This window comes from Sturnus vulgaris, chromosome 2, assembly GCF_052056855.1.
Source record: "Sturnus vulgaris isolate bStuVul1 chromosome 2, bStuVul1.hap1, whole genome shotgun sequence".
In the NCBI taxonomy this organism is placed as follows: domain Eukaryota; kingdom Metazoa; phylum Chordata; class Aves; order Passeriformes; family Sturnidae; genus Sturnus; species Sturnus vulgaris.
In genome coordinates, this window is record NC_142244.1 from 54419153 (window position 1) to 54441251 (window position 22099).

A 22099-nucleotide genomic window follows, 5' to 3' on the forward strand; every position below is an offset into this window, starting at 1 on the left:
GTTTGCATTTTCTTTTTGCCCCATAAAAAAAAGTCCAATTTATCAACAGTGACCAGCTGCTGAACACCTTAGCTGGACAATTTGAATGTATGATACCTGCATTGAAGCACACTATGTGTCTTACACTGACCATTGTAATCACAGAATTTTCCTTAATTTAAAAAGCAGTTCACGTTATACCACGCAATCTATTCTTGACAGCATTTATTATTTTCTTCAAACCACAAAAGTTTTAAGGATCAAAGAGCGTTTCACCTCAATGCTTTTTTTAAATTGACAGAAACAAAGCTGTTCCCATTTTTCATTTAGATTGGTCTGCATATGATATTCTACCTCTTCTCTGATTAATTAAAAAAAGGTTTCAAACTTACAGAGCAAAACCTCAGAAATCACTTAAATTGAGATAAAGCCTTAACAAATGAACCTATAAGACTTCAAAAAGATGAAAGCAATATTCTTAATAGGTCTTTTAAATAATCTATTAGTAGGTGCCTTCTATTTGAGAAATACAAATAGTTTCTAGTGGCTCTTCAGTTTGTAATTACAAAGTGAGTGATCTTTTTTGTATTGCAGAGCCTAAAAATATTTCCCCTAATGGATGGTGGACAGTCCTGGACCACACCCCCTCCCACCAACCAACCAATCTGCATGGCAAATTAAGAAACCATCATAACAGAAGACTTACCACACAGAGCCCACTACATTGATGAAGTTAAGTCCTGCAGGGTTTGCCATGACCTGGGTGGAGGTTGTTCCTGTAGTAATGGATGTTACCATGGTGGAAAGAGGAATGGTCATTACAGGCAGTGCCTGGCTCAGAGACATTTGCTGCTGAGCAAACGGGGTTAACAAAGTGGGCTGAGGGGTGAAGCCTGAATCTTGGGGAGTAGGGGTGGCAGGAAGGGTAATAGGAGTTGAGCTCTGAGCATCAGGAGGGTGTGGGGTCGATGAAGGGGTGTTGGTTGGAGTAGGAGTAGATGATTTAGGAGTTCCAGACCCTGCTCATTGAGAAAAATAAAAAGTGCTAGTTTGTTATAAAAGGCCAGTCCTTTTTGTATAATAAGGTTAATGGAATCTTACTTAGCACTGACAATTTCTTCCACTTTTTAGACTGCAAGTGTTAATTTCTACATGACAAGTGTTGCAGCACACACTCATTGTTAAGGATGCAGTATAATCACAAAGAAAATCCATTCTCCATGCTTCATTCCTTGTGGCATACATCAATTTCTATTTTGCTTTAAGGCTTCCATAATCTATCATACATTAAGTTGTAATTCCATTCAGGAATATTTAAAATAACTTCTTAGTGACCATTTTAACCTAATTAATGTTTGTCCTAAACTGTTACACAAATAGTATCCATATACTGCCTGCATAATAGGTTGTGTTAAAATCATGTCATGGAAAACAAGAGAGTCAGCAAGATCATGTACAATTTCAATAATCATGGGGCTGGTCTAAATTTCATCAGATAGTCAAACTGCCATTTTCCAAGTATTGACCAAATAAAAAACAACTATCTAATATTTAAGAACCAGAGGATAATACTGCATCTTTAAAAGCTACTGTGTAATTCCCTCTGCTTAAATGGAGCACATACAGCTATATTTGTTGTGGATGCAGTAGGCAAAGTCTATCAATAGAAAAAACAAAACCCCCCAAAAGCTTGAGCTGTTTGTTTTTGATTTTCTTTTTTTTTTTAGCTTTCATGTCCTGCAGAAAGAAAGGAAATAAATATGAATGGTGACCAGAGCCTTAAAGTAACTGTGTGCAGCAGATTTACACAATTCATAATACTAACATAAAACCAGTCAATATTTTGGAAGAAAACTTTTTTAAGTTTTCTTTTTTATCTTGTGCAAAACAAGAAGGCAGAAAAGTTACACCTTTTGAGCTACCCAGATTTTAAATTATTTAATGCAAAAAGCGTATTATAATACCATGCAGGATACTGGAATGTGCAGTATACAATTATTCATAAAAAACTGAGAAGCTGCAGCTATGGTTTCCCCTTTGTACAGATCTGTTCACAAAATGGCTCAAGACACATACATGCTTTAGAAAACGTTCATGATCTACAGCTATGATTACAATGATCCTGTCAGTGTTAATGAAAATACTTTAACTAGGATGTCACTTCTAATTGAAATTTGTATTTTAACGCCTGAGAATATGGTGCTATCATCAGCAGCATCACCACCACACTTGCAATCAGCAATGATTTGTAAAACAGTGTAGAAGTGTTTTTAAAAAATCATCTTATCGTTTATTGTATCATCACCTCGGGACTGATCAGATTATATACATACATAGATACACAACTGCACCAGCTCCTATAACATTTAAAAAACCAGATGCTTAAATTATGTAAAGGCAAATTGATCTAACATACTGTTTTTACACTGGAGGAAAAAAAATCTACACTTTGGAATTTTATCTCATCACATCATCTACCAGCCTTTCATATATGAGGAGATCATGCTAATTGCATAAAATGTATTAAAACGTATACACAGAGGGTGCATACATATATATACAGAAAACGAACACAGTTACAATAAACATAAAATACATACAGTGAACAAGAGACCTGCCTAAAGCTGCACAACTTATACAATTTAGGGTACACTGTACACTTAAGTTTCATCATTCCACAGGTTAAGAAGTTTATCTCAGGAAGCATTTATGCAAAAGCCTAAGATTTAATGGAGAATTTAGGTCGTGACTCACTTTGTGAAGAGCTCGCAGGAGACATGGCAGCTGGAGAGAGCATGCTAACTTGATTAAGATCCATAGATTGTTTCCGAGAAAGACCAGGAGGCTTAGAAGGAGGAGGTGGAGTTGGGGATTTTAGATGGCCACTTGACTGTTGTGAACTAAAAATACTACCTGAAAAAGCATAATTAAAATACATTACTATTCGGTGAGTACATGTTAACTTGAATATTAGGGTACAATTTTGTGAACAATATAATTAGAAATAAAAAAAGAAAAACCAAAAAAAACCCCATGCTCTTCTCACAGATAAGATGGTGGCATTTTTAAATTAAATCTTTACTAAAGGAATATCCTGTCATTTTACAACAGGCAGAACATGTTAAAATGAGACGTTTGAGTCAAAAAATAATTACCTGAAGAGCTACTTCCTGAACTTGAAGGTAATTTGATGGGAGGAGGTCGGTGTTTCACACCTTTCCCCAGTACTGAAGACTGAACAGAGCCTGATACACTTTCCGGCTGCTGGGAGGAAAGAGAAATTAACACTACCACAGCAATAATAAGAGCTTTCATACAGTTGACAGAAAAGACAATTCAATTGATTTTTATTAAGGCTTCTCAGAACAACAACAAAATTCCTTTCAGCAATTTCAGATGTTATGTATTTATGTAAAAAATACCAAAACCTATGGTGAACTCTCTTTAGAGTCTTTACCATCAAGAAGCAGCACCAAAGTGCTAGTAAAAATCTAAACCGAGCAAAGAAATAAGTAAAATAATTAAAGTTTCACTTTTCTCCATAATTCTGGAAATTTTTGTAGTAATTTTCACAAACACTAAAGTGACAAATACACTTGAAATAATAAAAACATTTAGGTTTTACTTGAAAAATTACATAATTTCATTCATTCATTCTGTATATACCTGCCATTTTCAACCAAGACAGACTTAAAGAACAGGATGAGAATTCTTCATTCTGGGAGGAGGATTTCAAATAAATTCAGGAAAATTCTGAATGCAGAGAAATCAAGACACATTTCCCCACTGGCTTCAGTGGGACCAGAACTCTGTATGCTTAGAGGGAAGATACAGCCTTTTTGTTTGTTCTTATATCCTAATTATCAGGTTGTCTGAACATGTATCTACTTCACCTACTCGTGTCTATAGTTCTCAGCCATTCACAACAGACCCTAAATTCATAATTCCAATAGCTGACACTGTCAAAAGACTCAACAGTGAAATGCATTTACAGTTACAGTCTATGTGTTTTTACCTTGTAACAGATATCCATAAATTAAAGTAATGTTTAAACAAACATACAGTTTGCAAATATAAGCAAGGAAATGAGGCTGGCAATATAGTGCATGGAATATTTCAATACTGGAGCCTCAATTAAATGTGCATAAGCTAAGAAATCAGAGCATTGTGCAGAATCACCCTTTTCGGTGAGCTTAACTTCCACTGATTCTCAGTAATAAGAGACAGTTCCTCTACATGTTTCTAATTGTTTGCTTATAAAAAGAATCTTCTGAGGAAAATTCTGAGGACTACCTTTCTGTTTTCTATTAAAATCTGCTTTCTTGATTTTGCAAATAAAGACCAGTGCCCCATTCCAATGGTGACTAGATCATTAAATACAGTAAGCTGAGGAACTCTTGTCCAGCTTTTGGTGAGGACTTGGACAGGCAGACAAGTTGACTTTGGCAAGTACCCTTCCACCCCATTTAGTATATGATTTTAATGTATATATACACACATGCATGTACATGTCTGTATGTGTGCACACATACACAGAAACATTCATATCCCAAAGGAAATACCCCAGGGGATAGAAATCTCATTTACTACCTGGAGCATAATATACGGGTCACTGCAAAGCCAGAGGCAGCAAGTGAGAAACAAGGCAGTGCTAACAGGGAGGAAAATTTGGAAATACAAGAATTGATACTGGAAATGTAGAAATGTGTGTGCATGTAAACATACACACTTTAAAGTTGTTGGAGTTTGTATTCTGGAGGTTTTTTGCTGTTTTTTTTTTGTACATTTGAGGGGATTTTTTGCCTTTGACTTTTTGTTTCTTTTGTTTGTATTTTTTTTTTAAGTTTTCCTCTTCAAATTGAAGAGGAAACAATTTGAATTTCTAAAGGTAAAAGAAGTTCAGCTACTCCATCTGCTTCTGTGTTTACTGACCTGCAAAACAAGACACACAGCTGAATTTTACTATACTGCCCTAAGAAAGGTTCACTTGAACAGGGAAAATGCTAGAACAAAACTTTGGAGCTAACTACATGATACACAGCCAACCCCCACCCCTCAAAACAGCTAGAAGAAACATTTGAACATTGAAAACATAAATGCTTTCCACTAATTTTTCTAATATACTCCCATTGAATGATCGTGACCATAATGCATTTAAAAATTTATTCAGGATGACATTTTTAGGCTATTTTACTGTTAAATGTGGATTGCAAGAATTATAATTCAATAATTAAGTGCAAATAAAAGAAGTGTGTAGCTTGATAAACTCACTTCCATTTCCTTCCCTGGAGAAAGATGACTGACTGATCCACTTGAATTATGAAATATCTTCACAGTACATTTAGCTTCATTTTCCACTAACTCCTGGTACTGGTTCACCACCCTGAAACAAACAATGAGGACATAAAAAGTTTAACAACTTTGAACGTCCAAAGTAGACACTGATAGATAAACACGTAATTGTATATGTTATAGTCATATATTTTCTATATTATGTAAGCATATCTCTATGTAACACAGATATGTACATATACAAAACATAGTTATACCTCTTTGTATCTTTCTACATTATATTCCTAGGCTCTTAGATTTATTCCATTTTAACTTCTCTTTTTTTTTTTCTAATGCAAAACGCAGTACAAGAAACACTCTTTTTGGAGGAATACAGAAAACAATAGAACAGTTCCATTCCCAAAAGCAACTTCAGATCTTTGGGATGCCAGTCAACAGGATCCCATTTCCCCTTTTTCACAGAGGTCTAGGATCTTTTATAAAAATTGTCTCTTCTGGTTATGCTGCCTGTGAAACAGTCAACCCTCCTTCAGGTTGAGGTCTGTGTCAGGTGAGGAGTCTAAATGCAAGGGCTGAACAATCACTCCTCTGTGAGCATTATGACAGACATTTGAAAAAGCATCAGGCAAACAAGTTTACAATACTGTTCTATCAAACTGAATCAAATACTACATCTCTACTAATCTAAGACAACCAAGTTGAGGGAATACTGTTTCACAAACATGAGTGGAATATACAAAATGACCTTGCAATATAAAGCTGAAGTGCTGTGGTCACTTACACTCTAGCAGACTGGACCTCAGTGAAAACCTGTTAGAGTATTTCCATAATCTCACGTCTAAATGCGATGAAATACTCTTTATTTTGATATAGCTCTGCTTCTGTCATATGCTGTTACCTGACTAATGCAGACACAAGCAAGGGCACACATGACAGAGGAAAGGGGGCAGTGCACTTTTTTTAGCAATTAGACTTTAGACTGACAAAATTGGTGGAATCAGGGTAGTAAAACGCCATGTACTCAAAAAGGTGGTCCTGCACTCCTCTACTGTTTCTTCTTGTCCTTGTCCCTGAAACCCCACTCCTTATTCTGATGAAAGGACTTGTGCAAACCCAGTGACAAACACAATCAGGAAATCAATCCCAGTTAAAACTAGGTTCTTGTAATATTGTTGCTTTACTTTTCAGCCAGCCAATCTCCCCAGTTCAGCTTACAGAACAAGCAGCGAAAGTATCAGCCCAATGCAGGCAGGAGAGAATATAAGCAAAGAGTTTCTTGATCAAAATTACCTATTTAAAAAAAGAACATTATTACTGATTTTTGATCAAATCAAAGAATCAATTCCCTGCCAGGCACATAAGGGTGCATGGGGTGAGAGCTATGGCAGGTACATCAGCCAGAGGTATCCTCTGGAGGCACAAAACCACAACTGGCTCTAACAGAGGCTGCTTTTTAAAGGCTCTGTGCTTCTATGCACAGGCAATCTAATGTGATACATGCCGACAAACACTTAAAAACCACTTATTTTGCTGCCTCAGTTATCCCTGAATTGCTACTCCTACTCATCCTACAACTAAAATATACTGAAAAACTGTTTTTATTGCTTGCTTCTCTAGGAAAGCTGAACTAAGGCATGCACAATACACACAACTACGGTGTATAAATCTTAAATCCTAGATTATGCTTCAAACGACAAGTTCAAATGAAGCATTTCCATGATTGCTAATTTACCATACCAAATGTCAGGATGAAATTACTGCTAAGTGCTCTCAGAGTTCAGGTATACTCACGTATTTGATGTCCTCTATTCTTCCTTGCTTGTTAAATACAGAAACTACACACTATTCTACTTCTTGATATGATGACTAATTCCTCTTATTTTTCCTCATTTCTTCTGCATCTGTTTCCATAACCGTAACACTGGCAGTCATAACTGCCAAAAAGGAACAAAATTTATTATTTGTCATCAAGTCAAATAGCTGTACAAACTATATTAATTTACCTTTCAGCATCAGTCTTCGAACCAATAAGGAACCTAAAATGTAAAGTACATTTTCAGTCATGAATTCGGCTAAAAGAACATATTTTTATAATCACAAGGCTTCAAACAAATGGCAGTGCTGTGTTTTTTTCATACTTGCTCAAAATACAAATGATAACGTATCCATTCAATGGACTATCATTTTCAGTATTTGAAATACACTCCTGACTTCCTAACTATATATACAATATACACAATGATCTAATATGGTCTCCTCTGACAGTAAATTACCTACAAAGCAAAAGGCAGAATACAGAAGTTTTGGATTTCATATTTAAAAAAAAATGGAAGCGAATAACTGCTACAGAATTATTAGTGTAAAAAGTACAAAGGAAAAGTTATGTATAAATCAACACCATATCAGTACACTCAGACTGAAATACAAGTGTGCTGAGGGGAGGTCAAAAACAGCCTTATGTGTAAGATTTTAACAAACACTGAGTTTCCATTGCTTGATTTCACTTATGCCAATTCCAATTCTCCATGATTTTCCAGACATCCTAAGTAAGTACCTCTCTTTTGCATAACACGGCTTGCAAACTTATTACTGTGTTTTTTAACTTTACAGAACTTTCTCTAGCTCCAAAAAGAAAAAAATATTAAAAAACCATTTTATTTTACTGAACAACAAAAACATTTACTTCTTATTTACCTTCTTCTTCACTCCTTATTTACCTTTCATTTCATATGACAGTTTGCCAAGGACAAGTTATCCAGGCTTTGATGAAATTTAGTTATGAGTGTCTTAGCAATGATTTCCAAAACCCTCCAGGTATATATTACCTCTAAATTAATTTGATTCCCAGCCTTATGACACAACTAAGCTAGCACTGTTGTTCCAGGAAAATCAGTACTAAGTATGCATGCTGGTTTTGGCTGGGCTAGAGTTAATTTTCCCCATGGTAGCTGACACAGGGCTCTTTTGGATTTGTGCTAGAAACAGTGTTGGTAATACATGAGTGTTTTAGCTATTCCTGAGCAGTACCAACAAAGGTCTCTCACAAGCAAAAGGGCTGGGGGTGTAAAAGAAGTGACATTACAAGGCAGCTGACCCCAAGTGACCAAAGGAAGGGACATTCAATGCCAAACGGCACCACCTGGCATATGAAGCCAGGGCAAAAAGGAGGAGGGGTGGAGGAAGCATTTAAAGAGAAGGCATTTGTCTTTCCCAGTAACCATCAGGTGTGACGGGGCCCCGCCCTTCTGGACACAGGCAAACACCTACCTGCCCATGGGAAGTGGTGAATTAATTCCTTGTTTTGCCTGTGTGGGTTTTCCTCAACCTATGAAACTGCCCTTATCTCAATCCAGATGGTTCCTGACTTTTACCCTTGTTATTTTTTTTCCCCATCCCACCAGGGAGGTTGGGGGACGAAGGAGTGAGTGCTTGCATAGTGCTTAGCTGCCAGCTGGGGTTGAACCACAACAGTATGGAAACAAGCAGTAAATAGCTCAAGTCTAGGGATAAAATATTCTTAATACACAGGATGTTTTAGGATTTTCATAAAAAATGAGAGAATGATTACATACTAGAAGATAAAAATAGTTTTCATTAGCAGAACTAAAAGGTTTGCTCAATCTCACTGCTCCTTGCCTTACTGAAATTTATAGGCTCTACTCTGCTGCATGGGTTCCTCCACACAAATAATCTGGTACGTATAACAAAAAGAGCCAAGAACTAGAAATATTTGTAGAACCACAGCCAAAACCAGCATATTCCAAACAATGAAGCTTCTTAGAAGCTCACATTTTTCTTCACTTATTTAATTCAATTTGATTTAAGAGTAAACAGAATATAGTCATGTCTTAACACTTCCATAGCTTCAGGCAAATTTTGAGAACAATCAAAATTCTAAGTATCACCAAAAAAGAGTGCAACAACATCTCATAGTGTCTCCACAATTTTCATGATTGGATTTGCTGGTGGTCTTGTGTATCTTTACAAGATCAGTGTATCTTTAATGTAAAAGAATGTACTAATTTAACATAAAAGTACATTTGAAATATGATGGTTGCTTTTACACATTTTGGCTTGGGTATTTTGGTTAAAAAAAATCTTAAATCAGACTTCTAGCTCTAGAGCATTTTTGTGACTGAAAATGGTAAGTGATGTTTGTTTTCCTCCACCTATTGATCACAGCATAGTTTAAAAAAGAACATGTAACTTACTGTGATGGAGTTAATAGGTTGTCATTTTCCTCATCACCTTTCAGTGTCTGAATTTTACCATAGTACAAGGGATTGCCAAGAGACTGAAAAATGGTCAGTTTTGTTTTTTGAAGCTGATTACCAACTTCACATTCAAACACATAATCATCCTTCATTTCCTAAAAAGACAGAATGACCTAGTAAGTCTTGAACAAGCCTTAGCCGAAACAGCAAGTAAAGCAGACCAGCCCCATATAAAATACAGAGTAAGAAACATTCTGTAAGTAACTCTAAAAGTAACACTCTGTAAGAAGGGGTGTATTATCTAAAACGAAAGTGATTCCAGAAGTTACATTAACAGGATGAGAAGAAAAGGATTTATCATCTGTTAAAAACACAAAGAGCTGAATATTAAGCTCTACAGGGAAGTATTACTTTTTTCCAACAGGCAACTACAAAGATATCATGATACATGCTGCTAATAAAGATAATACCTTGTTTCTGAAATTACAAAAAATTAATCAATTATGTGATTTAATCACCTAACTAATCAATGAATTAATTATTATTAATATGATATTAAATGATATTAAATTACTTTTTCTAATCAAACCACATAGTTTGTGCCAAAAATCTTAAGGTTCAATTTAAACATTGCTGAAAGAGTTTTTTTTTGTAAGACGCATTTAATATTAATCTCTTTCAAAATTTAACAGTTTGATTTCAATGAAGCTCTTTTTCATCAGCCTTTGAGTGTTTGAGTAAAGAAAGCAATTTGTTGTGCAGAGTTCTGCTCCATGTAAATGATGATGCTTTCTTTATTAAAAATTGCTTATCCTTGTATTTCTGGAAAATCTAAGGAAATCAGACTGATCACATGCTTGCTTTACTGTATAAAATTACAAGTATCTCTGGTAATCTTCCCATGTCTCTGTAACACATGGAAGAGTAATTAAATTGGGGGAGGGAAGATTATTCCACATTACATTGATTTTGTTGAAATAAGAGGCATTGTAACTAGAGACAGTGAAGTTTGGCCAAAGGTCTAAATTACTCACGTGTGCTGGCCAGACAGTTGGTTGTGAGTCATCAGACTTGATAGACTTTTCCACTTTGGCATATTTTTCCACCTTGGAGAAGATAGAGAGATCAGAAAAGAAAGAATCTCCTATGTTATCCCCTATGTTTCTTCAGAGAAACTCAACTGAAGAACCTTCAGAACTTTATATTTATAGTGTTATACCATATTTGCTATGTTAAACTTAACAGAAGAGTGAAACATGGTTTCAGAGCAGAGATTGAAATCATTTCCTGCAATGTGGAATGGTTAAGTAATTTTACAATAACAGTAATTCCTAAAGACCCTGGTTAAGTCAAGTACAACAGTTGAAGTGAAAAAAGAGGAGGTTTATTTTGTAGAAACTTACACTGTCATTTCATGTGAAATTCGCGTTCTTGCCAGCCCTGATGTCCAAAGCTACAGCCTTGCCTAGTCTACAGTCTTGGAAAAATCTCAGTATACCAGAGAAAACTTGTGGAAGGGAGTCCTGGTTGGTGGCAAGTCAAATCTGAGTCAGCAGAGTCCTGGCAGCCAGGAGGGCCAACCCTGTCCTGGGGGGCATCAGGCACAGCATCACAGCCAGGCAAAGGAAGGGATTGTCCTGCTCTGCTCTGAGCTGGGGCAGCCTCACCTCGAGTGCTGGGAGCAGTTTGGGGTGCACAATGTAAGACAGACATGGAGCTACTAGAGAGTGTTCAGAGAGCCACGAGGATGGTGAAGGTCCTTGAGGGGAAGCTGCATGAGGAAATGGCTGAGGTCACCTGGTCTGTTCAGCCTGGAGGAGACTGAGGGGAGACCTCACTGCAGTTACAGCTTCCTCCTGAGGGGAAGAGAAGAGGCAGGCACTACCTGGGGTGACCACTGACAGAACCCGAGGGAGCGGCCTGAAGTTGTGTCAGAGGAGGTTTGGGTTGGATATTACTAACAGCTTCTTCATCCAGAGGGTGGCTGGGTGCTGGAACAGCTCCCCAGCACTAAGCCTGACTGAATGCAATAAGCATTTGGGTAAGACACAAGGTATGATTATGAGGGTTATCATTTCCTGCAGGACTAGGAGTTGGACATGATGATCCCTGTAGGTCCCTTCCAACTCAAGATATTCTATGAGTCTCTTCTGTACACTAATAGCATGTGTTTTGGCAGTGCCAGAAAGAATAATATGAATAATAAGAATATGAATGCCCCCAAGAGTAAAATGCACACATAGTGAACTAAACAACTCTGAATTAGAATTCTCTGTATAAAATTTAGAACTTTTCAAAATATTAATGTCCCATAGTATAGCATATCAAGAGACAGGAATTTCTACCAAGATGGAAAGTGACTAATTTTTAAACAATCTACAAACCTCATTTGCTTTTCTGGTTTTCATACCATCAGACAACTTCAAATAGACATGTGCTCACTGAACCCACAGAAGAACAATACTAACAATTTGTTTGTACTGACTACTTAATCCAAACTATTGTGTTACAACTGCAATACATTACAATGTGACTTAACTTGTGTTTATACCTTATAGTATAGAAAAGTAATTGCAAATGTTAAAGTCACTCCCATTTATTAAAGGTCATTCTTTGATACTGGTTGCTTCTTAGACACTTCTACATATAATGCAATTTCAATTAATTGCTAATTATATATAACAATTGGTGATCTTACATCTACTTCAGAAGGAGCAGTCAAGTAGCAAGGGTTCTGTTTCCACATATCTACGCACTGGAAGATGAAAAAGCAGAATTAATATATTAAATCGTTTCATTAGTTAGAAGTATATGACATTACTTTTCAGAACACTTACGTTTCCAGCTTTTGAAATTTTGAGGTCATACTGCTGGGCTGCTTTCCTCTCCTTCCTTTTCTGCAAGTAGTCAAGTAGTCTGAGCTGAGGTGGAGTTGAGTAGTGAGCTACTTCTTGCTGTCTGTTCAGAGAGGACCTTGAGTACCTTTTGAAGCACCTATGGCAAAATGACACCTAAGCTTATAAAACCATCAACATCAAATTCTCCACTGTCCTTGTAATAAAACAAAAATATGCAGGGAACTGCTACTTACATGGAGACTAATAGGTTTTTTAATACTAATTTAAAATTGCTTTTCTGGATTACACTGTACAACCTGAAATCATGATTTCATATTTATAAAGTATACCACTATTCTGTTCATCTGTTTCAGCACTAAGAATGGGGTTATTTTTTAAATTACTAATTTAAGTATATCATCAAAATGAGTAATTAAGAAGTTGCCAAGCTTAAAATATTTGTGTATTATCATAATTTCAATTCCATCAAATGATCTTTGTCCTACTTCTGCAACTATAAGGTTACAAAGACAGTGACTACCCTCTAGTCCTTGTTTCATGACAAACTCATAGATTCAATAATGCTGTACTAGACATTAACTTAATCCTTTTTCCTATTTTTCTAGTGGAATATTTGTTGACCACCAAGCTTTAATTTCAAGGACAGCTTGATCCAATTAATTATTTACATATTTTTAGAAATTACCACCGGTTTAGCACTATCATAGTATTTCAATGCAAATTTAGTTTTAAATATTTCAGTAATTGTGACGTTAATACAGTTCCTTTTTACAGAGTAAATGCAACTCTTGTGGTGGAACAAACATGTTGAACAAATGTTTCAAACTTCTGTGGAAATAAAAAAGGGCCTAACCATGCACAAAAGTAAAATTTCAGCATTTTGTATATAATGCATACCACATTAAGTTTTTCCAAGATTCTTATACACTTACATTTCTGTTTAGTCTGGATGTCAAACATACAGATAATTATTTTCATTAGTTCGTTCAGGATTAAACTCATATATAGCTTTCAAGAATATGCAACATATTTGTTTATATACTTCAGTTTACTGAGCTGCCATCTGACTCTGCTTACACAAAATCTATGCAAAAACCCCCCAAATCCAAACTGGAATATAACTGATTATGTTAAGAAAATATATATACACCTTCCTTTGATATACAAAAATAAGCATACTACAGTATCTACTAGTAACAGAAATATAATACAGTATTGAGCACTTAAAAATATGATATATTTTCTTGATAGTTTCTCACACGTTCCTATTTAAGTAGGTATTACATACAAAGAGCTACATTTTCACAGAAAGCATTACTTACATTTTTCTTTGAAAACATGTTTCATATTGAAAATTACCGTTTCATGGGGCGAGTGTTCATCTTCTGCTTGTTGTACAGGAGTCTGTTTGTAGTACAGGTCACTGCTATTGAAGGATCAAGACACAAAGGCTCTGCTGTAGCCAAAATAAGTTGGCTCTCAAGTAGGAGTTTGTCCTCCTGTAATATACACAGCTATTAATAAACAGAAAAATGTGAAAACTTTTACAGTAGTCAAGTTCCTATATACCTATGTGTATAGACTTTATCTTAGAAAAAACTGAAAAAGAAATTATTAAACAAATAAAAAAAACCTGATAAATCTTTGTTTTGTTGTGTATTTATGATATGACTGTAAAGTTTTTAAATAACCTCTAACCCACCTGTGTCCATTTGTGGTTGTCACTTGTTATAGAATGCACATCACAAATTAAAGTCTGAGGAAAAAGATATAATCGTAATTAGTTTTCAACTGAATAACAGGATTTTTAAATATATGTTCAATAACACTGCACATCCAGTCTAGGAACTACAGTAACACTGAGAAATTACTCAAGGCTTCTCTTTACCTGCATTGTAGGTCGCAAAAGAATGTGCTTGCTTTGGTACGTTGGAGATTTCATGTTACCAGACTGCCTATAGTCACGTATTTCTGCTATGACACATCCACAATGGAAAATATTAACCTGGTTGGAAGAAAAATACCAGCTTTTGAATGAACAAACATTTATCAATCTTCCCCTGCCTCTACAAAGAAGTTTGTTATATAAGATTCAGTGAAACTAGGAATAAAACTCATGACTGAGTTTTTCAGACCAGTGGTCTTGCCTATGTACATAGACAGGTTTGTCCTAGACATACCTAAAATACAAGCTTCAAATGTAGTATTCTCATATGCCAGCAATGCAATTTTAAAAAATTCCCATGCCAAACATTCCATAACGACAAAGAACAAAGGACATCTTGCTAGAGCAGAGCTGAAGATGTTCCACTGCCTTAATCATGGCTGTGAAACATCTCTCTTTAATCTCCTTCTCCTCAGTACTACGTACTTTCTTTTCCTATATATCAATAAAATATTTATTTGGGGCATTAAATACTACAGTTTCGTATGCATAAGTGTCTTGTGCTTACAACCACGTATATGAAGCACTCAAAAAAATCAAGGTCTATCTGGGTACAATACGTAAGTTCTTTTTGAAAACAAAAATTTCAAACCTGAGATTTTTCCAAAAGATCAACCAAAATAGGCGGTAGTTCCTCTGCATCCAAATATTCAAGCAGCTCTCCTTCCTCATAAGGCAGACGAATGGTCTCAGAATCTGAATTTAAACAAAACACATTATCTTTGCCTTTCAAGCTCAAACCTTAAGAAATCTAAAACAAACGTGCCACAGGAAAAAACAAGGTTGGCAGAAACCTATCCACACCATACCATTATTTTGCATACTATTAATTTTTATATCCATTTCTGTTCTTAGTGTTTTAGTTTGCTCTTACTGTGCTAGCTTTTGCTCCCAGGTGACATAATGTATGCTCTGATTACACATGACAACACAAATGGCATGCCACCAAAATGGAACACAACTGCCTCTAGACAGATCTAGACATGGGAAGCAGTTAAAGAAACAATTTGACAGGAAGGAACCTAAAGTGAGAGAAACTTGGATATATAGTTCCAGGGAAAATAAGGGGAAAAAAGAGACTGGAAGGTTAAGTCAAAAAGACTCATCTACAGATTTCCTCTGTAGAAAAACAGCTCAGAGCTTTACATAAATTTTTAGTTCAAGTACAGTTGGTTGTTCTCCCACCTTCCACTAGAATTATGTTGGAAGTGAAACAGTTAAATGTAAACAGCACCACATTCTAAAAATTTATATAGCATTCTGAGTATTTTTAAAAATTCAAGAGAAAAATATTACCTGAACCATTTTTTCCCCTGAGCATCAGTGAATAACCCTCGTTTCCTGGATAGAGGTTTACTACCAGACATGACAACGTCTCCTGCATAACCAGCTTCTCAAGTAAGTTCACGTTTCGTCTCAGCTTCTGCTTTAAAAGTAAACATTGCTCATGAACATAATACTGTGAAATAATTAGCAGAAATAAAAACAATTGCTACAATGTGACTTAGATCCATGACAAATTATACATCTAAATAAGTCCAGTTAAATTTAATTGTACTGTATTCAGTAGAATAAACATATTATGTATTATCACACATTCTTATAACACAGATTTTTATAAAAAATCCCACTCAAATTACAAACCCTAGAACTGGAAATCCACAGACAACAAGAGTTAATAAGAATAACCTTATGTTAAAATGTTGCAAATCTACAATATACTATTATTTGTATCATTTCTACGAACATCATCAATCCAGTACAAATTGTTTGATAACAACAACAAAATATTTAGTACTTTCAGATATTCCTAACAGAAGAAGGCATGTCTTCAGGATTCAAATAATGAACTGGAGCATTTGGAAGCTTTCTTAATTGTATTTTCTTGTCTTTATTTGCTGAACTCTGATCCAGCAGCAATAGACTATTCCCTTACTTAACTGTAAAACTATATTTTTGATGTATAACAGATTTTTGTAATTACTTGGCGTGTTCCAGAGACTACATAAAAATCCTACAAATTGAAACATTTGAAATCCTCTTAGAACTTAAGACAATGAATTCTAAACCTCAAATAATTTTACAGCCCCTGGTTGGAGGCCATATTTCATCTCTGAATACCAGCTCTGGGTACAACCATTAATTGGGAATTAATCCAAGTGGTCATTTGTCTTCTCATTCATTTTACTTCCTTGAAAGCAGCAATACAGCAGATTTCACAGCTTTTTCTTCTTGTTCAATTTGACATTCAGAGTTTAGCAAAGTAATTTGTGCCTTTTACACCTTATATTTAGCACTGATAAGCCTGTTTGAAAATTATTATTATGAAAATTTTTCACCAAACTTCTTAGTTCAGCAGCAATTGGATAAATAAATCTGAATTTACAACAAAATCACAGGGTCTGAAAAATAATCCCCATTTTTGCCGTGGCAGTCATGCTAAGCAATTGACTGTGATAATGACAGCAATGCACATGGCACTGACATTGGCCCTGAACTTGAACACGAGTGCCCTTTGGTGACACAAGATTAAGACAGAACGAACAGCTCATTCAAGCCAGTCTAGGCCTTACTATTCACATTATGTAGTCTTATATTTAGGTAACTACATAGTAAGAAGGGTTTATACTTCATTTAACAAAGAAATCAAGTGGAAATAAAACCAAAGTATTTTCTCAACCTGTCTGTTTAGGCAGAAATTAAAAGCTTCTCAACAATTTCCACTTACCTTTATCTCAGGCTCTTTTTCACATTCTTCAATATATAAATCATAAAGTTTTTGAAATACAGATTTTCTGAAATTAAAAAGACTCAACATGTAACCAAAATTAAATCAAAGAAATGCTATCAAAAAACTAAATACTGAAACTCTCAGTACCTTCCACTGGATAAATATTTTCTTTTGGGAGGTCTCTGACGGGCACTTTCAATGATATACTGAAAGAGAAAAGTAAACAAAAAACCAACATATATTACAAAGAAATTTAATTCTAGTTACCACACAACTAGACATCATTATCAGACAGCATGCCACGTACACAGAAAGTAATTAACAGTTATAGTGCATGACTGTTCTAGAAGTGCACTAAACACCATTTGGTTTATGTTACGGTCATCAACAGAACACAGCTTGATTTAGCTGTCAAAGACAGCATTTCATGGCTATGGCATCAGTCCCATGCCAGGTCTTGATTCTACACTCAGGTCTTGTAATTACAGTAGTAACTACCACTACACTGCTGTACTCAGCTACCGCTACTGAAATTAATGTGCTTAACACGCTAAAGTACTACCAAGTTTATGCACACTGGCTTGACAACATTTACAAACCAAGTACTCTTCAACATGATAATTTCAGGAAGTTCTCCCTTTGCCTTTTAAATTGACATTATTTTTTCTCTATAGAGCTGTGCATTATAAATATAATTCATGTACACTAAACATTCAAATTAAAAAAAAAGAATAAGAGATAGCATCATCCAGTAAATTTGATTTATATTATAACAAGGTTTTTCCAAAACTCCATTGTTTATAGTATTTCAATTAACAGCTTCGTTCAGAATTTATGTGAAGAGAGGTTTTCCCACAGGAACATGTATTTCCCATAACAGGGTTCAAGGTAACTGTTATATCAGATGACAGCATTAAAGAACATAAATGTGAAGGCACTTGCTTCCTCATTCTCACTGGACCATCCTTAAAAACACAAACAGGATTTTACCATATATTTCTGCCAGGTGTCTCTGTAGAGCCCTACTTATTTCATAGCACACAGATTTGCTGGTTTAAAAAGGGAATGCTCAAGTCTTGCACAGTCTATCACCATTGCACTTGATGATGTTCTCAGTAGAATGGGTAAGAGACAAATACATGACAGCAATTTCAGTGAGAATTCTGCAAACTCAGCGTTACATGTATAGGTGATTACACACATACATATTTACATAAGGTGGTTTCCTACTGCTCTCCAGGAAAAAAAAATAGCTGTTGTATTTTTACAACTCTGAGACCAGTAAATTATGTGCAAACAAGTAATTTAGCTGCTTCTTACCTCAGCACGATCCAATGCCAGTTCTAAAGCTTGTTGCTGCAAGAACGACAAAGGGTTTTTTAGATATTACATGACTTTTTTTAACATCCTCACACATTAAAAAACACCCCAATAACCCTAATACTACTGATATGAATTTGTAATTATAAGATGGGCTCAACAATTCTTTGGCACATACTAAATTTAGCTAAAACTTCATGTAACTGCATCGCGAGGCTTGGCTAAATTATCAAGCCTTAGAACAATGAAAGGCAATTAGAATTAAAAGTAGGAATGGAAATTACACCTAATAAAAGCAATAACAAATACTAACCAAAACAATTAGAGATGACAACTAGAAAACCTGATCTTTATTAAGTTGGTCACTAACTCAACAGAAAGGATTGGACAAAATAACCCTGAGGAGATGTCCAGGAAAAAAAAAATTGTCTTTTAGATACCAGTGCCCAAGTATTGCTACAGTTATTTTTCACAACATGGAAACAAAGATCTTGTGCTCAGAATATTACTTCAGCACATAATACAATTTAAGAAGTGTTCTTTATGAGATACTGTTAGGTGGCTAGAAAACAAAACCAGTTTCCATTACTGACTGCCTCCAAGGCAGGTTAAAAGTCTGCCCAACCCTATGAAACACAGCAAAATCTGCCAAAGCTTCTCAATACCCCATAACATGGTGTACTCAATACCATTTCTTTCAATGAATTTAGCTCCTTTGGAATGTCTTTTATTTCAGTACACGTGTAGTTGGTACACCTTTATTTCAAAGAAGAGCCCACAATTTCACAGACCAGAATCATGAGTTCTTGGACTAAAATTTGACAAGCATTTCAAACTAGAATAAACAAGCATGTGTCAAAAAAAACCATTAAAGTCTTCCTTGGCTGCTAATGTTCCTTCTCTGGCACTCAGTTAAGCTCTGACCTCCTTTGTGCAGGAATAATGTACATCTGTTAATGAATCAGACAATGAAACTGATTTGGGGCAGGGAGGAAAAAGAGAACACTATTAAGAACCAAAGTATTGTAGGAGAATGCCATGAGCTTGATTCATCTCCATGTAAGTACAGAGAAGCGATGCATTCACTTCAGTGGCAGCTGGATAAAGTCCTTAGGAATGTACTCGGGAGAAGCTCTAATATTCAGTGAAGCTTTGGAACATTTGCAATAGGTACCTCTTCCCAAACATGCATTTGTCCTATTCTCTCAGTTTAAACCATCCTAAAAGCAAATACCTCTATTCGAGCCTCAAGAAACAGAAGACACATGAGCCATGTCCAATACAAGGTAGCACCAGTTATTACACAGATAATACTTTATTAGAATAGAATCCAGTGAAAAGAACCATACTACACAAAACAAAAGAACAACAAAGAAATATACAACAAAAACACTCATATAATGTACCTAACACGAAACTTCTTACCTGTTCATGAAAATGCCCCCACCTACTTACCGTGCTATTGTGTGGTAGAACCTGCCAGGACAGAACATTTTAATTTTCAAGTGTATGTCTAGGTGCTTTTATGAATATGTCAAATACTGATGCTTTCCATGTAAGTTGATATATCTAGCAGCTACATTTACGATGCCTGCGTCTACGTATGATTTAAAATATTCGATTCACTGACTGTTTAATTTTAGGTAAAATTTCATGGCAATATTAGCCTCTGTGAATACAAGACTACTATGTAGAAGCAGAATTTGTATGTACCCAGCTTCTTGCCACCACTCCTGACTGAAAACACACCACTAGCTTGACAAAACAATTCCTATGCTGCACTTGCCAGTAAGTGTTCAGAAGTATCCACAACCTATGAAGGAAGACACTCCTAAAAAATGAAACATCAGAATTCAGCAGTTACAAGCAAAACAATGTTTTAAAAAGAAAGTGCCAAATATTAATGGCATTCTCCCCATCAGTCTGACAGCTAGCAGACTAGAGCAAAAAGATCTGAAAATATATGACCTGAATCCTAACTTACCATTGTAGTTGAAGCCATGTGGCCAAATGGCAAAGGAAGTACTTAAGGAGTTTTGTGTAGCAGGCAAAGAATCATATTTGATGGTCAGACTTGAGGTACTGAAAACAAAAAATTCAAAGAGAAAAAAATACCACTGAGAAACTAAATGGTTATTTGACTTAAATACAACATTTCTGGTGGTTAATTATACTTAAATCGCATTTGCATAGCTTCCTTTCCTCCAAGAGTAGGAACAAGTGTTCCATTCGCTGCTAGTGCAGAGGTTCTCATTCCAATTACTACTACTACTTTTCACAACCATTTTACATTAGCTTTATTCAACAGCAAAGCAAAAAGCATGCAAATGTACGCATACTTTTCTCTATTGCAGCAGTCTACCTAGACTACCCCAAATGTGACATCCTCAGATGCACAGGAGGCTAAAACATTTAACGAAAAGCAAAGTGTTTAGCATACCGCATCAGTTCTTTTGTTTTGCTTTTGAGAAGGTGTTATTCCATAGCCAACACCTCCACAAGCGGTGTCTTCTAGCATTGTTTGGTTTAAAACTGACTCACAGCAAGCTGTCAATCAAGAAATGAAAAAAATTTGCTGCCACCGCCTCCGCGGACCCGCCGGGGCGGAGAGTGAGCGGCGCAGCCACCGACGGCAGCAGCCGGCCGGGAAGGGAAGGGCCAGGCCGGCCCCAGCCAAGGGCGCGGGCCGGGCCCCCATCCACCTCCCGCCCGGCCACCGGCCCGGTCCCGGTCCCATCGCCCCCTCCCCGGCTCTGCAGGGTCCCCCGTGCCCGCCGAGCGCCGGTACCTGGCGGCCTCTCCCGCGGAGCCCCCGGCACAGCGGCCCCGCCGCCCGGCCGCGCATCCGCCCCCGCCGCGGCGCCCCGGCCGCTTCCGCCCCGCCGCTTCCGAGCCGCGCCCGGAAGGGGCGGGCAGGGCGCCCTGGAGACCGGGCGGGCGGGGAAGGGCGGGGAGCGGCGGGGGAGGGCTCGGCGGGGCGGGCAGGGCGCCCTGGATACCGGGAGGGCGGGGCAGGGTCGTGGTGGTGTCGGGACGCGGGTAGGCGCTGAGGGGTTCGGGTGGTTTTAGTGGTGGTAAAGAGCCTGAACTGCGCTGCAAGTCACAGCATTCTTGCCCCTGTGAGGATCAGGATAGTCTTCTGTGTGTTTCAGGAATGCCGTAAGGATGTTTGAAGGGCTTTGGATGTCCACCTGGCTCTGCACGGGTCACACCATGTGCGTTAGAGCAGTGTCCGAACACTTAGCTCTGTCAAGCTTGGTGCTGTAATCACTTCCCTGGGGAGCCCGTGGGCCTATGGAGCCCATCCATACTCAAGCTCTGCCACGTACATCTACACCACATACTGTATATATATGTCCCTGGGCACAACACTTTCATGACTTGTAGCATGTTTTTCCCAGACCTTTCTAGCACTTCTGGCTGAGCCATAATTCATTTGTTCACAGCAACGAGCAAATATGCTGTGCTGTGGTCCAGCAGCCAGTCCTATATGAAAAACCACACCTAACACCACCCTTCAGTGCCTTTGTTAACCTTGTAATGCTGACATGTCCTAGCAAGGGATGACTTGAAAACTTAAGAAAATGTAGACACTGGGAGCTCCAGGTGGCTTTGGATAGAGTGAAATGCTTCTTGTAGGACTACCCAGGTGCTCTGTCTTGGTGCTGACACTGTTTTGGTTTCAGTACTGGGTTCTTAGTAGCCATTCTGTCTCACAGCATAGCCAAAACGTTGGGAATCAATTACCGGTGGTGTCTGA

General features: G+C 37.0%; 1 protein-coding gene across 17 annotated transcripts in view; it reads right to left on the minus strand.

Moving 5' to 3' along the window:
* Positions 1–21225, minus strand: part of SUPT20H (SPT20 homolog, SAGA complex component) — a 29588-nt gene extending 8363 nt beyond the window's left edge. For 5 of the 17 annotated variants that reach the window (XR_015801413.1, XM_088159581.1, XM_088159578.1 and 2 more), the window contains exons 1-20: positions 21128–21225; positions 20324–20421; positions 19795–19815; positions 18340–18375; positions 17167–17225; positions 17017–17083; positions 15585–15714; positions 14881–14984; positions 14232–14348; positions 14046–14099; positions 13703–13842; positions 12323–12479; positions 12184–12240; positions 10520–10591; positions 9483–9640; positions 7275–7307; positions 5251–5362; positions 3135–3243; positions 2734–2892; positions 686–998 (exon numbers count right to left, since the gene is read on the minus strand). Coding sequence is in view for 16 of the 17 variants with exons in the window: in XM_088159581.1 (XP_088015707.1) it covers positions 686–998; positions 2734–2892; positions 3135–3243; positions 5251–5362; positions 7275–7307; positions 9483–9640; positions 10520–10591; positions 12184–12240; positions 12323–12479; positions 13703–13842; positions 14046–14099; positions 14232–14348; positions 14881–14984; positions 15585–15714; positions 17017–17083; positions 17167–17225; positions 18340–18375; positions 19795–19815; positions 20324–20341 (1916 nt within the window). In the remaining variant the exon portion in view is untranslated. Of the gene's footprint in view, positions 1–685; positions 999–2733; positions 2893–3134; positions 3244–5250; positions 5363–7274; positions 7308–9482; positions 9641–10519; positions 10592–12183; positions 12241–12322; positions 12480–13702; positions 13843–14045; positions 14100–14231; positions 14349–14880; positions 14985–15584; positions 15715–17016; positions 17084–17166; positions 17226–18339; positions 18376–19794; positions 19816–20323; positions 20422–21127 lie in introns of those variants that run through there. The other 12 variants (XM_088159588.1, XM_088159585.1, XM_088159587.1 and 9 more) reach the window with 9 other exon arrangements.
* Positions 21226–22099: the final 874 nt, after the last annotated feature.